Source organism: Xyrauchen texanus, chromosome 24 (assembly GCF_025860055.1).
Source record: "Xyrauchen texanus isolate HMW12.3.18 chromosome 24, RBS_HiC_50CHRs, whole genome shotgun sequence".
NCBI lineage: Eukaryota > Metazoa > Chordata > Actinopteri > Cypriniformes > Catostomidae > Xyrauchen > Xyrauchen texanus.
Genome location: NC_068299.1, coordinates 10,196,920 through 10,212,421, shown reverse-complemented (window position 1 = coordinate 10,212,421; position 15,502 = coordinate 10,196,920). Strand labels below are relative to the sequence as shown.

The 15,502-nt window shown below is 36.8% G+C and overlaps 1 protein-coding gene across 4 annotated transcripts in view; it reads left to right on the top strand.

Annotated features, from left to right (window-relative positions):
* Nucleotides 1-2,931: 2,931 nt before the first annotated feature.
* frmd6 (FERM domain containing 6) overlaps nt 2,932-15,502 on the top strand; it is a 30,806-nt gene continuing 18,235 nt past the window's right edge. For 3 of the 4 annotated variants that reach the window (XR_007967402.1, XM_052090395.1, XM_052090397.1), the window contains exons 1-3: nt 2,932-3,303; nt 14,452-14,754; nt 15,033-15,123. Coding sequence is in view for 3 of the 4 variants with exons in the window: in XM_052090395.1 (XP_051946355.1) it covers nt 14,656-14,754; nt 15,033-15,123 (190 nt within the window). In the remaining variant the exon portion in view is untranslated. Of the gene's footprint in view, nt 3,304-10,005; nt 10,545-14,451; nt 14,755-15,032; nt 15,124-15,502 lie in introns of those variants that run through there. The other variant, XM_052090396.1, reaches the window with a different exon arrangement.

Sequence of the window (15,502 nt, the reverse complement as noted above, 5' to 3'; positions counted from 1 at the left end):
ACTTTAGAGGAAAATGTATTTAGATTGTTAGCATAAATATAAAAAGACAATAATGTGCAAATCACGTGACCAAAACCAAGCATGTGTCCCCTCTGACTGGTGAATGCTTTGTCTTCTTTGAAACTAATTAATGTCTCTGTTCCCTGTCTGGACTCTGGACTGTGCACAGAAACCTAAACAGGATCCATTGTTTATTTAAATAAACTCTGCTTTTCCATGCAACACTAACAACAAAATGATTCCCATTTTTCCATTCTAAATACCTTAAAGTTTATAAATAAACACATTTTACTTTGTTTTAAATGTCAAAATTATTTATTTTTGAAATTGACAGCAGGCCACAGATGCTGTCCCTTGAGCTTTAAATATTTGTATTTAAAATTCTCTCATCATTTACTGACCCTCATGCCATCCCAGATGTGTATGACTTTCTTTCTTCTGCAGAACACAAACTAAGATTTTTAGAAAAATATTTCAGCTCTGTATGTTCTGACAATGCAAGTGAATGGTGACCAAACATTTTAAGCTCTAAAAGCACATAAAGGCAGCAAAAAATCCATAAGACTCCAGTGGTTAAATCCATATCTTCTGAAGTGATATTACAGGTGTGAGTAAGTAACAGGTCAATATTTATGTCCTTTTTTGTACTATAAATTCGCCTCTCTGCCCAGTAGGTGGATATATGCACAAAGAATGCGAATCGCCTATAACAAAAGAAGAAGAATGTGAAAGTGGAGACTGATAGTAGGGAAAAAGGACTTTTAAATATTGTTCTGTTTCTCACCCATACCTGTCATATAACTTCTGTAGATTTAACCAATGGAGTCGTATCTGAGTGCAGGCTCTAGATATTGGTGTTAACACCAAGTACTCGTCATGAGGAATTTCATAACAACATGGTTGGAGCCTCACATTCACACAGCTAAAATGAAGACAAACACACTCCAGCAGTAAGTTTGAGTGTTCTCACACTCTTGTGACTCCCACACAAGTTCATGACCTGAAACCATCTCCATTTGTTAAAAATAAAAGTCTAGTTAGTTTCCCTTTCACCCCTCTTGGTTAATAGAGATGTATATTAAATTTTGTGCAAATAATAAAGCCAGCAAACCCAACCCAAACACTTGAGACTAAGCTTAACACTAATCCCTATGCCTAAAACACCAATCACCACCCTACACCATGCCTCAAAGCCACACATGCAAGTTTAATGACTAAGCCAAAGGATGCACTTTTATATATTAAACTGATGTTGTTCTAATGACTCGCTTTCCTCTGTGGACCACAAAAGGAGCTGTTAGGCAGCATGATCTGGATTGCCAGCCTCAGTCCCCATAGACTTTATATACAGCAGTGGCATTTTTTTTAACTGGAATGACAATGAGGCTGTGAGGGAAAGACGTACAGCCTCTTCAATGGACTGCACTGCAGTTTAAAGTAATAGTTCACCCAACAATTTAAATGATCTCATAATTTACTCACCCTCATGCCATCCCTGATGTGTATGACTCTCTTTCTTCAGCAGAACACAAAGAAAGATTTTTTTTTTTAAATATCTCAGCTCCGTAGGTCCATACAATGCAAGTGAATGGGTACCTACATTTTTAAGCTCCAAAAGCGCATAAAGGCAGCATAAAATTAATCCATATGACTCCAGTGTTTAAATTCATACCCTCAGAAGTGATATAATTTGTGTGGGTGAGAAACAGAGCAAAATGTTTTTTACTCTAAATCTCCACTTTCACTTCAACATTCTCGTGTGGAAATTACTTTCACATTCAGCTACCTACTGGTTGGGGCTGGTCTGATTGTTAATTAAAAAAAAAGGACTTAAAGGATCTGTTTCTCACCCACACCTATCATTTAACCACTGGAGTTTTATGGATTAATTGTTATGCTGCCTTTACCTCCTTTTTGGACCTTCTGAGTTCTGGTCACCATTCACTTGCATTGTGAGGACCAACAGAGCAGAAATATTATTAAGAAAAAAATAATTTGTGTTCTGCAGAAGAAAGAAAGTCATACGCCTCTGGGATGGCATGAGGGTTAGTAAATGATGAGAGAATTTTCATTTGGGGTAAAATAATCCTTTAAATATACTGTATGTGTTTGACTTGTGGATAAAAGCCTCTGCCAAATGCATAAATGACTTTAATTTGCAATAAAGACATGGGGTGTTTTCCAAACTGCGTTTTTGCGCCCTTGAAGGGCACTTCAGAAAAGGGAAGTCACTCGGGTCGTTCCAAACAAAAATAAGAAAGTTAATTTTTTCACAAAGGGCCCTTTCACAAGAATGTTAGTGAAGGTTACATTCAAACCGTAAAGCCATGCTCCCGTCAGAGTGCCCACATCAAGAGCTCTGTCCTTCGTAGTGAGTAGGGCATAGGGATGGACGATCACTTTCGATTGGCATTCGCCCATGAAGTTGAGAAGAAACATGAAGTTGGGGAAACTAAAATGCATGATTACAAAAAGGTGTGAAAATACAGTCATGTCTGAATCACTCTTAGGGAAAAAGAACTGTACATGTTGATGATTTGGCAACAGGGCACACAGTTATTCCAGTCAACATTCCCACGCCTCCGCTCCCCTTTCCAGCGGACCATTCCCGAGCTTTCAACATGCTGAAACTTTACCAATCATAGCACAGTGCCGGGCTGTTTTATGAATATTAATTACGCAACGCGGCGTGTGCCCAATAGGTGCACACTATTGGCTGAAATGCAAACGTTTGTAATTGGGCGCTGGTCAGCTGGCCAATTATCAAGAAAAAGGTTCAGCTCATGAATATTGAATTAGCTACGCAACTGGACGCTCGAGGAGGGTTACCAAGCAACGTCTGTCTTATCTAATTAATATTCATAAGCTAAAGCCCTAGCTTTAGTAGGATTCAAGTTGGATTCGACATTTTTCCTGCAGACTGAAGGAAAGGCATGTTGGCCAGCCGTGGACACGACCAACGTCAGCTGCAGAGGGGTGGTCTTTCTCACACGCTTGGTTAAATGTAAACAGATCGATCGCACAAATACAGTAACCCCTTGCGTTGCTTTTAAAACTCGAGGGAAAGCGATACAGTGTAGCATATGCGTTTCCGGTCTATACTTTTGGCGTTTGTCACCCCTCCAACTCACGGTTGGGAAATTCCCTCCACATGTATAGTGATTTGTTAGTGTTGGGGAGCCCGATGGGGTTGAGTTCGCGGCTTGGGATTATGTGCTAGACTGGCCAGCACAGAGCAAGAATCAAAGAGTTACATAAAGGAAGGTTTCTTTACGAACACTTGGATTTATCGTGACCAACAAGGTGAGTCTCATTGTTATAACTGTATTTTTACATCCATACCGTGGCCAGGGTTTTTAAGACAGTTTTGACTCCTTGCATTTCTCAAATAACTAATTCTACGTGGCAGCGCCGGCCCGCAGAAACACACGCACACACACACACACACACACACACTCTCACTCACTCTCTCTCTCTCTCTCTCTCTCACTCTCTCTCTCTCTCACACTCTCACACACACACACACTTAAATTTCAACTGAGGTGTTTTCCACCAGTTAAAAAATAAATAAAGATTTACAAAATTACTATTAACAAATTGACTGTAATGATTGTACAATACTTATAGTAACTGTAGAGTGTGTGTGTGTAGTATTTTGGAGGAAACCGTGTGTAAGGGCTTGTTTTTAATACCCAGTTTAATGTGTTAGTTCATAAAACTATTTTTAGACCATTATATGGCACACACTGGTTATTTCTGGAGTAATGTGTTGGTACTTGGGTTGGTTATAGCACCCAGCTAGCTCAGTGGCCTACATAACCCTGGGGTTATGTGGGGTTTGTTCCACTAAAATGAGATGCACGGGCATGTCTCAAAAGTGAGCTGCCCATCTAGACAGCATGTTTTCAGGGAAGTCCCTGACTCTGTTTGGGCTCTGAGAGACCCCAGCATCTCACAAAACATCCTTAACATTGAAGTGGCAGGTATTCAAATTGTTACATTATCTAATTTTATGAGGACTGATAAGTAAAATGTCAACATATTATGTTTCTAAAGTCCTCCATGAAATATGTTAGATTACTTCTGTAATATTTGTTTAATATGCCAGGTATAAAACATAAATAAATTAAAGGAATGTTTTTTTACATGATAAGATTCTGTGATTGGTATACATGATGTAGGAATTGCCACATTGACTCCAAACTGAAACAAACTCCTGGATTAAACCTTTCTGAAAAGGGTATGCCCACATTGCAGAATAACAGATGGCAAAAGCTTCAGTAATGTCTGACTACTGGGCTTCAAACAGGAAGTCAATCTCAATTGAACAAGGAGGTTAATTACATCATAATAGGATTGAAATCGGAAAAGATTCATTCTCTCTCTCTCTCTCTCATCAGGATTCAGGAATGTTCACAATTTCCTCTTTGCGGTCAGGGCGGGTTTAATATTAGCGCACTGCAACTCTACACCAAACGGTCTCACATTTATCCTCTCTTGTGTATGATTTTCTCTAAGTCTAAGAACTATAATCTGTAATGCGTTTAACACATTTGTGGAGATGTAAGGTTAAACTGTGGGTTGTTTGAAATGTTTCTGTTCGTCACCACCAGGGGTATCTTTCCCATTGGCCCCTAAACAAAAGAAATAAAGTAAAATTTGAATATGCCAGTGTGCCGTCCATTCTCACACATTTATGTTGTTAGTCTGTTGGAGTTGTTGATAACCCATTGGTTATAGCTTGTTTCTTGAACAACCTCTAAATCTTGAATAAAACTGTGTTGTAAATATTCAAAGATTTTCAGCTTGTATAAAACCTATTTTAATGTTTTATATCTCCAAGTGGAATTCTGTCTTTACAACTGTAGATTACAAATCAAGTCAAAACTTTGTTATTTCAGATTCGTCATTGAGCGCTCATGAATGTAGTGTTTACTTTGATGCAGGCTTGCCTGAGTCAGTCTGTCACACCCTGTGTGTGTTTTCATGTTGTGCCCTCTTGTGAGGCTGAAGAATGGAGAGGTCTAATTTTGCATCACACAGTTTTAAATTGCTTGTGTGTGTGCTTGTTTGTGGTGGTTTCATGCCAGGATGCATTTTATGTTCTCCTTTGTTTCCTTTCCTTTCTTTAACCTCAGGATGTTTTCTTTGCTTAGCTGCCCTTCATTTGTGTGTGTGTATTAGTGTGTTTTCATGCAGCTAGGTGCCTAAAGGCAGTTGGAATGTTGTTTTGCAGATAAATGTTATATTGCAGATAAAATACAGAGGAAAATGTATGACATTTACATTTTTGTCATCTCTCGTCTAAACCTGTAATCATTTGTACAATGCTGTGTTGTGATTGGATCAGATACTAAGTTTGAGAAAGTTTCCTAAATAGGGCTGGAGATATGGCTGCAAAGATCTCAATATTTTTCAGCATATTGACAACATTTGATAAATATTTTGATAATAATTTACTTTTCTGAAATGTCATTAAAAGTTAGAGGAACCATCATTTCAACCAACAGCCATTACAGTATAGCCAAGAATACCCAAAATGTTAATGGATAAAAAATAATGATGGTATGTTTTCCACAGTTTTTTTCCACAAGCAAAAACAACATTTGATCCTTTTCATTTAGATGCACCAGTATAACAATACAGTCATTTAAATTAAAGTAATTTAAATGTATTGAAAAGAGTGAACAAGGCAAAAACTACAGGTTCACTCACTTTTTGGAGCCCAGTTGAATATTTATTATGATACAATACTTAATTAATATTATGACGATTATATTTGTACAATAGTAATATATTTTTCGTATTTACTTCACATGGAGCTTTTATTATGGTGGAAAGCTGAAAGTGCTGTTGTATCTACTTCTTCACCTGGAGTGTTTATTTTGGTGGAACACGGAAAGTGCCGTTTGCATTGTTGCTCACTACAAATATGGTGATATGCTGTTACCTCCTCCTATTCTGCGATACCGTATTCCATTTTTAGATTTGTATAATGTTTGGAATTGCGTGCATGTGTGAACCTGCAGTGCTTTGCTTTCACAATGCATGCAAACTGTACTTATATAGCTTATAAACTCACTCAGAACAGTGTGTCACCTGATCACACAGGCTATGCATTCCTTGAATTAAATCGCAGCCTTTAGCGGTTAAATAATAACAAATTGCAATACTGCGATATTTTATGTTATTTAATAATTGTGCAGACCTGAGGTATCGTAAAATTAGTCTAATGAAGCACTTTTTAACTTAAGCGTCAAACAAAAAGCACACCTCAATTATCTTAATAATTATGATATTGCTTAGTTTTATATTGCCAGCAAAATCAACACGACAGTATTGTAAATATCTGATATATTGCCCAGCCGTAGTCCTATGCTATAATTTTATGTTAAAATACTTTCTCCTATCCTAGCTTTACGCCATTCATAGGTTGATTTCTCCCAAAAAGTTTTGCTATCAAAACATTGCTCTATTTCTTTGACCATCCTGCCTAGCCCGATAGAGCAATGGTCGGACAGATGACAGAAAAGAGGATTGTTCGGAAAACTTTTTGAAAATTACACCCCTCACTTTTAACTAGTTAGTATCTACTCCTAGAATCCTACTCCTAGATCAGGGGTGCACACACTTTTTTACGTGATGATCTACTTTTAAACTCAATATGATCTACCAACTAAAAAAACTAAATGCTTGTTGGGACTACTGCATTTATGCCTACATGGAATTCATCTTCTAATTAATTAAAAAAATATATAATAATGTTCAATGTTGATATCATTAAATTTTAACTCTAAACCCAAAACACCTACAGTACAATATAAAAAAATAGCCAGGGCATTTACCTTATTCTGATGACTTGCGCTGAATTGAATCAGACAGTTTTGTATAATCAGGGCATTAGCTGCTGGTAGCTAGCCTCAAAAACTGCTAGCATCGCAATTTCGCGCTCTGTTCTCAGAAGCCCTTGGAAGGCACGAACCTAGTTGTCATGGCAACTGAATAAACAAAAATCTCGCCTGGTCAAAATGTACTCATCAAGTGCAAGTCAGACAGAAACTAAAATATGGAAAAACATTATATTTATTTGTATTAAAATTTAACGAAATACATTTACATTTTGTGCGATCTACCAGCATTGCCTTTGCGATCGACTGGTAGATCTCGATCGACGTATTGGGCACCCCTGTCCTAGATAATGCCTCTGAGCAAGACATTGAACCCCATATGGGACTGAATCTGCAGTTAGTGTGCTTGCTTAGTGCCCTTGTGAATTAAATGTGTCTGATAAATGACAAAAGATTCAGCAGCATGACCATCACTGTTGATGAGTTCTTCCAAAAAGTGTATTCTCTCTTTCCTCTCATTGTTCACCTGCAGTGAGTGTGACATGATCTCACTCTTTTTGAATATGTCATGTGATTGAAATAGTATCTCCAACCAGACATGTTTTGGGTCTTTAATCTTTTAAAGTAAACATGCACTGTGATTGGCCATCTCAGTGGCAGTGAAGGAGTGGTAGAGATGGATTAGTTTCAGGGCTTGCTTTGATTGGTTAAGCTGACATGGCTATGAAGTTTGTTTGTTACTGTGTTCAGTGTGAGGTGTCCTATTCCTTGTAATTGTTGTGTTTGTTGTTCTGTGTTACCTATTATATGCAACTCTGACAGCTGTTTTGTTATCATCTTCCTTGTGTGTTATTATGCCTAAAGTTTACATGTTTTCTTCTGTGCCTGACAACTATATTGGATAAATGGATGAAGGCAGTTTGTAGGACACAGTCTGTGTAAAAACTAATCTTGGAAATTGGAAACCCTTGAATGTGAGTTGTATCTGTTGATTCACAGAATAACAGTGAATGTTTGTATGTCCAATGGCAATATAAAGAAAACATTGCAGTTTTTATAGTACTGCGTTGAGATGAATATCGATTCAGATGCAATTTGACAACAGACTGATTAAGGAAACAAATATAAGGGGCATAGATTAACAACTGTTAACTCTAAATGAGGGATCCAGACATAAGAATTAGGGACGTGAATTGTTAGGAATTTAACAATTCTGGTTCTGATTGCTGTTCTTTATCTGTTCCATTAACAATTTCAGAAATATTTTTTGTTAGGAAGAATTATTTGGAAATGAAAGATGCAATTCTTATTGGATTTACTGCTGTATGTTGCCAAATGAGCTCATCATCAAGATTCTACATAGCAGATAGGCCTATAACAAATCCGAAATACATGAAAATGATTTTTATTAGAGATGTATTTGCAGATTTTTTTTAAAGGCATAAATGCAATCCAATAATTGATCCTAACTATATTTTAAATTACACATTTCTAAACAAACATACATTTGATTGCATATTTCATTCATTAATTTATTCTTTTATAAAATTCCACTTATTACAACAAAACTTGTTTAGCCTATATTTAACTACACATTGTCACACAAAATCAGTATATTAATAATTCAGTGTAGGATTTGACTGGTGTATTAATTCACTAAAAAGAATCATACCAGAAGCTCCATCTGTTTCATGCTGTAGATTCAAATGAGTCATAAGTGTCATTTAATGCTCTCGGTTTGCAAAACTACAATGACGCTCTTGTTCCTCAATATTCCTCTGTATTTGATATGCAATAACATTGCAGTAAGTTGATTTATTGTAGAAAGGAAAAGTCTTGGACAGGTAGGTTGTTCATTCTCAAGAACTCTCCTCGAGTCTTACCAGCAGGACAGAATCGACTTTCTATCAAAGAAACTCAAGTGTCTCAAGGCTGCGAAAGAAAACAGGCTACGAACCACATGGGAAGTTATCAATGAGATAAGCGGCAAAACAAAATCAATAAACAAGCATAAAATGAAGAAAACAGATGGTAGCAATATCAATTCTTCTAAGTAACTGCTAGACGAATGGCAAAATTACTTCAAAACTCTACTGAACAACGAAACGGTCACGGAACATCTACACATCGCGATGCACTATCGCGGAGTCCTCACCGCTGCCAGGATATGGTAAAATTCTTGGATGGGCTCCTTCTATATCTGCTCTACATAACAGGCCTTAAGCTGGAAATTGTGTGAGCTCACACGGTTCCTTCTCGTGATCCGTGGAGGGAGACAGACCCCAATCAATTCTGGCCAAATTTCTGAGATCATCCGATAAAGATCTTGTTACACGAGGTGAGGAGTGAAGGAAGGCTTTCTTGGAAAAACCACAGCATTTTCTTTTTCATACTTTTTTTGTACTTTTGAGTTTCTCATGATGTCAAGCAAAGAGGCACTGAGTTTGAAGGTAGGCCTTAAAATACATCCACAGGTACACCTCCAATTGACTCAAATTAGCCAATCAGAAGCTAATTGCCTTAATGCTTGACATAATTTTCTGGAATTTTCCAAGCTTTTTAAAGGCACAACGTCTGACCCACTGGAATTGTGATATAGTCACTTAAAAGTGAAACCATCTGTCTGTAAAATATTGTTGAAAATGTTGCGCACAAAGTAGATGTCCTAAACGACTTGCCAAAACTATATTTTGCTAATATAAAATATTGTGAAAAAATGTGTTTTATTGACCTCAACCTAAGTGTATTGTGTCTTCTGACTTCAACTGTACTAACCTTGTCTGTGTAAAGTTATAGCCAATTTTAGTGGTGTCTCACTGTAACCCAGATTTTGGCTTTTTTTTTTTTTTAAAGAAAATTAGGAGTGAGTCAAAGTCAATTTTTATGATAATCAACAAAATGTTGTCAATTGAGCTTAACTTTTATTGAACCCGGAATATTCCTTTTAATGTAATATACTGAAAAGTTGATTGATGCGTGACACACTGCTTATAGAATGTTGACTAATTTATAAAAGACAACCAGGTATGGAATGAACTGAATTATTGAGTTAACCAAATTATCACTTTATAATTAGTTAAGTTTGTCGAAGAAGGCTGTGAATGGATCAGAACGTGAACAGACCTCCAGCTGAGCTGTTCCACCTTTTAGTGTTGTTATTACACCTCTTTTTATCTTTGGTTATGTTATTAGAGAATTTTATTTTGGACTATTATTAATTCCTTTGCCAAAGGATGCTCTTCTCTATGTTTTGTGTAAGGAAACAAATATTTCTACTTTCCTCAATGAATTGAATAGCCTAACTCTACAACAAGGATTTAGTTACAGGTGTAAAAATCTGGTAAAAAAAGGTGGCAAAACTTTCCTTCCATACTTCCAACAATTCAGAGCATGTGAAGCGGGATTGTGTCTGGAATTAAGATCACACTAAAACTGTTGAGCAACTGTGTCTGAGCGTGTTTGGACATGCGGTTTCCACCTATCAGTGGCATTTCCTTAGCTCTTATTCTTCCGCTCTGTAAGTTTGTTTGTTTTTTCTTCAAAAACTCTTTTATTAATCTCTCCAATTTTTTCACTTTGCTGGAAGGTTTCTCTCTCTGTACCGGATCTAGAGGTCCCAGTTTTGGAAGGTGAAAGCACAGTGGAATATTATGTAAGACAGTTCAAGCACTTCAACAGACCTCTTTTAATGATAAGGTAAGATTTGATCCCTGAAGGCAAAACGAGGCATTAGAGCAGGCAGGATTGTATGAGAGGCGTAACCTAGACCTTAAACTGCATCACATTGTGACTGTCTTCAGATGTTTTTTTTTTTTTAAATGTAATCCAAGAAGTGTCTCCATCCTTCAAACTAAGAAATTTCACACATAACGTCAAACATCCTGACAAACATGGAGTCATGCAATAATCTCTTCCGTGTTGTTTCCACCCTGTTGTACTGAGCACTGCCAATTTAAAAACTTAATCTCAAAATATGTTAAACTAGTCACATCATAGATTTAAAGGATTTAAGTGAAGTTCTTGAACCCCTTTCAGCACTTTTACTTTTTACTTCAGTTCTATAAAACTTCAAAAGTCAACCCCTAATTCATTCTTAACCAAAATATTAAAAGCCAAAATCCATGTCATTGTTTTCTTATATATTAACATTATGCATCTGTATTATGTGTAACGAAGCGTGTGTGTGTGTGTGTGTGTGTGTGTGTGTGTGTGTGTGTGTGTGTGTGTGTGTGTGTGTGTGTGTGTGTGTGTGTGTGTGTGTGTGTGAGAATCAAAGGGATCCATTGTTCCAATGAGAAACAGATGTTGGGTGGATTTCTCTTGACTGCTTCAAATTTTCTTCTCCTCTGTCGGTCTGAGACTTTCACGCAAAATCTTCTCTCTGCTCCATTTTTCAGCGATGTTTTAAAAAATCGAACTTTGGATATTTTTTAAAGGCTCATATCATGAGGAATAAAATGTTCCTTGTGCTTTTTAGGTAAAAGGGTTTTTTGTGCTATTAAAACATACTAGGGTCTGTTTCACACCACATGCACAAGCAGTGCGTTAGGGAAGCAGCAGCCTACCTACAACAGCAGGTTCGCATTGTGCTTCTTCAAGTTAGGTTCTCTACAAAGACAGCAACAAAATAAAGTAATATTTGAAGTAATATTCCAGCACCAGAATATTTTTTAACTTGTTTTCTTTATACCACATTATAGGTGTGGGTAATATACCAGTAGACATGATAAAAGGGAAGAAATTTGGCAACCGGTATAAAGTTTGGATTATCGTCTGCATCGTGATTATGCAAAATCGCTACCATGTTGCAAGAAATGTGCACCTCGTTCTATTCACGTAATGTATACGCATGCATCTGTCGGATAAATGGAGAATGAAGGCGGAGTGGCTTGATGTGTGACTGAGAGACTTTCTCAGGTACTGACAATTTTTCAGCGGCCACCCAAGTGAAATATCGGGCCGCCAAAGCAAATTCAATGACATTCTTCTTGAGTTGTAAATATGCTTCTCATCTCTCGCATGCAGCTGTGTTTCACGTGATTGTAGCGCACGCTATCTCTGAAGCATGAAAGTGCGCGAGTCCTACTCAATCCAGTTTCTTTCTATCACAGCACAAATTTAAAATCTTGTGTGACCCATTTGAATTCTACTGAGTTTTCAAGTTTTTTTTTTTACCATAAAGCACTATGGAGGAAGTTAAACATCTCAAATGGCGAGAGAGCCTGACATTCTAACAAACGCTGACGAGAAAAACAGCTAAAATATTTTGTCATGCACCAACAATTTTGCATCATCTGTCATGCAGGTATTTTAAACTAAACCTCATCACCTTAATAAAATTCAGTTTGAATGATGTTAGATATTAGAAAACAAACCAGATTTGCTTTCAGATATTCAAATATTGTATATAGAGATGACTTAAACAATTAAGAGCCAAAAGAAGGGTTTTTATGAAGAATAGAAAGGATGTTTTTTAATTATTTGTAATTAGACTACAGTTACTTTTTATGGATTACATGATTATATATTAACGCAAAATGTAATATAATTTATTGAGGGGCTGTGTGTATTGCACTCAGAACTGATACTTAATACTAGCCAGCCAAGTGGTCTACCTCAGCATTTAACCACTGAATCTATGGAGATAATTTCATTTTTCAGGAGACACAGGGCAAAAACATCAATGTAAACTCTGCCTTCCAAAATGTAATGTCCTGTCAGCTGCGACGGATTCTGCGTCAAATCTAAAGAAGCAATTGGATGAATGTTTGCATGTGTTTTTTTTTTTTATACATTACAATCTAACCACTTAAAAAAAATAATTCAGTTATTTTATTTTTCACTCTGTGTGTAATATAATAATGTGTTGCAATGTCTTTGGTAGGGTTTTATCCATCAAATGCATCGAAATGCACAAATATACATCATTTCATATTCAGTTGGATTAGAGATGCAAAGTTACTTTAAGTTTCTTAAATTGCTTTTGTAGTCGACTTCACAAATGTACATAAATGCACTTTTGGTGTAGTGATAACTTTGAAACGTGTCTGTGATGCTGATTCATGAAAATAACTGGTCTGATTTCTTACTACATGTGGATGGCATTTGTAAAATGGCAAAATTGCATCATCACATTTGTGTTAACAAAACCCAGAAACCTGTCCATAATATTAGGAACTCCAATAAGAAATGCCTGTTAAACTCAAACATATTTGAGTCTATTATCGATGGACCTCTATCAGAATCAATGGGAAAAATATGAAAACTTCCTTCATATTTTTACATTTGCAATAATTTATCTGAATTTGTGGATATAAGCACCACTCAAAGGATTATATTAAACCATGCAGAATTAGGTTGGAAGTAATCCAAAAATAATGAGATAAGATTACTGCACAAATATAATCTACAAGATTACGTTGCTGATTGCATTTGTTTGTCATGTAATTTATAATCAATACTTGATTACAATTCACAAGTAATCCACCAAGCACAGCTGGTTACCTTTGAATGGTTTCCATACAAAAACAGGAAGGGATGTGGAAGTGACATGGATACCATTTCTCCAACTAGAAAAGTAATCCCAAAATGGCCATTTAGACTTCTTGTCTGTGGTAATCAGCAGAATGCAACATACAACATGAGATTGGAAACATTTGAGTCTGATTTTTATATGTGTGTTGGATATTGCATAGTCGTAACAGGAGTACCTATTCATCATAAGAAATCAGAGGCATACATTGGGATATTATTTCACTTCGTTCTCCTTTTTCTCTCTTTCTTGATTTCTTTCTCTCTTTCTCTATCTCAGTTCATTGATTTCTGTTTGCCTGTGTGTGTTTCACTGATAGAGATCAAGAGAGAAAGAGATCAAGAGAGAAATATAAGTATGTTTGTGTGTCATGTTCATGCAGTATTATGTCCCAAAAGTATCTAGAATTATAGGCAATTGTAGGCCCCCCCCTAAAATCTGTGATTGTTATCTGACTGATCTCTCCATGTTTACTTCAATGTATTGGCCTGTATTCATTATTATGCAGTCCAGGTGTGGGCAGTGTTTTTGGCTCAGGAGCCACTGTGGTCTTTAAATACTACAGGGGGCGCCACATAGTATATCATTCTCTCTCAGATGTTTTACTTAAATTGGTTCTTGTATCTTTTATGCTGAGAGATTGTATACTCCATTCTAATACATGATGCCCAATGTTTTAAAGTGTGTTCTGTGACTGATAGGCATCAAATATATCAGCATATGCAATCAGCTGCCAGGATGCAGGCATTTTTGTTACAGCATACACAGTTGATGTGCAGTATGAACTCATGCATTTCATCCAAAACCCTTGGAAAATACAGTTGTGTATTTTCCTCAGATTACTTGAGAAAACAAATCTTATCAATTTCACTCAAACATGTTGAAATATTCATAGAGCCTGACAGTGTGTGCATCTGAAATGTTGCCAAGGACATTCCAGACATTACTTGCTCTTGCGTCTTTAAATATTGAATGCACATTTGTCATTTACCAGATGCTTACCATAGTTATAATAGTTCAGTCTTTTTGATTATTGTGTAATTTTATTTATCTGTGTTCTCTCCTTTTCAGAGTCTGGCAGCGAGGCTGGTGTGAGTGTGTGTTGATTCAGTAGAAGCTGTTGGTTTTGAGTGAGATTCACTTTCTCTGGTCACAGCGAAAGTTTGTGAGGGTGTGTTAATGTGCAAGAGTTATCTGATCCCATCGTAAGTGGGAGGTGCTCAGGGGTGGAGCTCCAGTGAGGGGCAGAAATCTACAGGCTGCAGCCTCTCAAACATGAGCAAACTGACTTTCCATAATAACAAGATGATGCAGGACCGCCGGTGTGTGTGTATATTCCTCCCAAATGATGAAACGCTTAATGTCATTGTCAGTGTGAGTAGAACAATTACACCAAATCTCTCTCTTTCTCTCTCTCTCTCTCTCTCACACACACACACAAACTTGTTTTTATATCATTGTGCATTCCATGCATTTTATGGATTTTATACAGATCTAATGATGATTTCTATACCCTAACCCTACCCCTAAACCTAACCCTCACATTTGGTTCCCACAATGTAGTATAAACATGTACACACACACACACACACCCTCCATCAAATGTTTTCTCTAATGTATGCAATCTTATTTTCTTTGTTCTTTTCTTTCAGGTTAAGACTGTATGTCAGGAGTTGTTGGTGCAGGTCTGTGATTTGCTCAGGTTGAAGGACTGTCACCTTTTCGGTCTCAGTGTTATTCAGAGTAAGACACACACACACACACACACACACACGCTTCCACTATCAGCCACACACAAAAATGAGCTATGAGCCTCATATAAATGCCATAACCTACTTTAAATAGCTCTCTGAAATACTTGATTCTGACTAGTCAATAATGACATTTAGCAGTCAAATATATATTTGTATAATCATTGTATAATTGACCACTGTCCCAGGTAACCAACGTTTTACATAGCAGTGCGAGTTTGGCCACATGACCAAAGAGAAGCACCTAAGTTTGCTACCGTTGAAAACGTGGCTAATCTATTTACATATTTCGATGTTGCTCACAATGATGTCATGACGACATTTTGTTGTTAACAAAAAGTTGTAGAAGTACTCGAAAAATCGTTCAAACA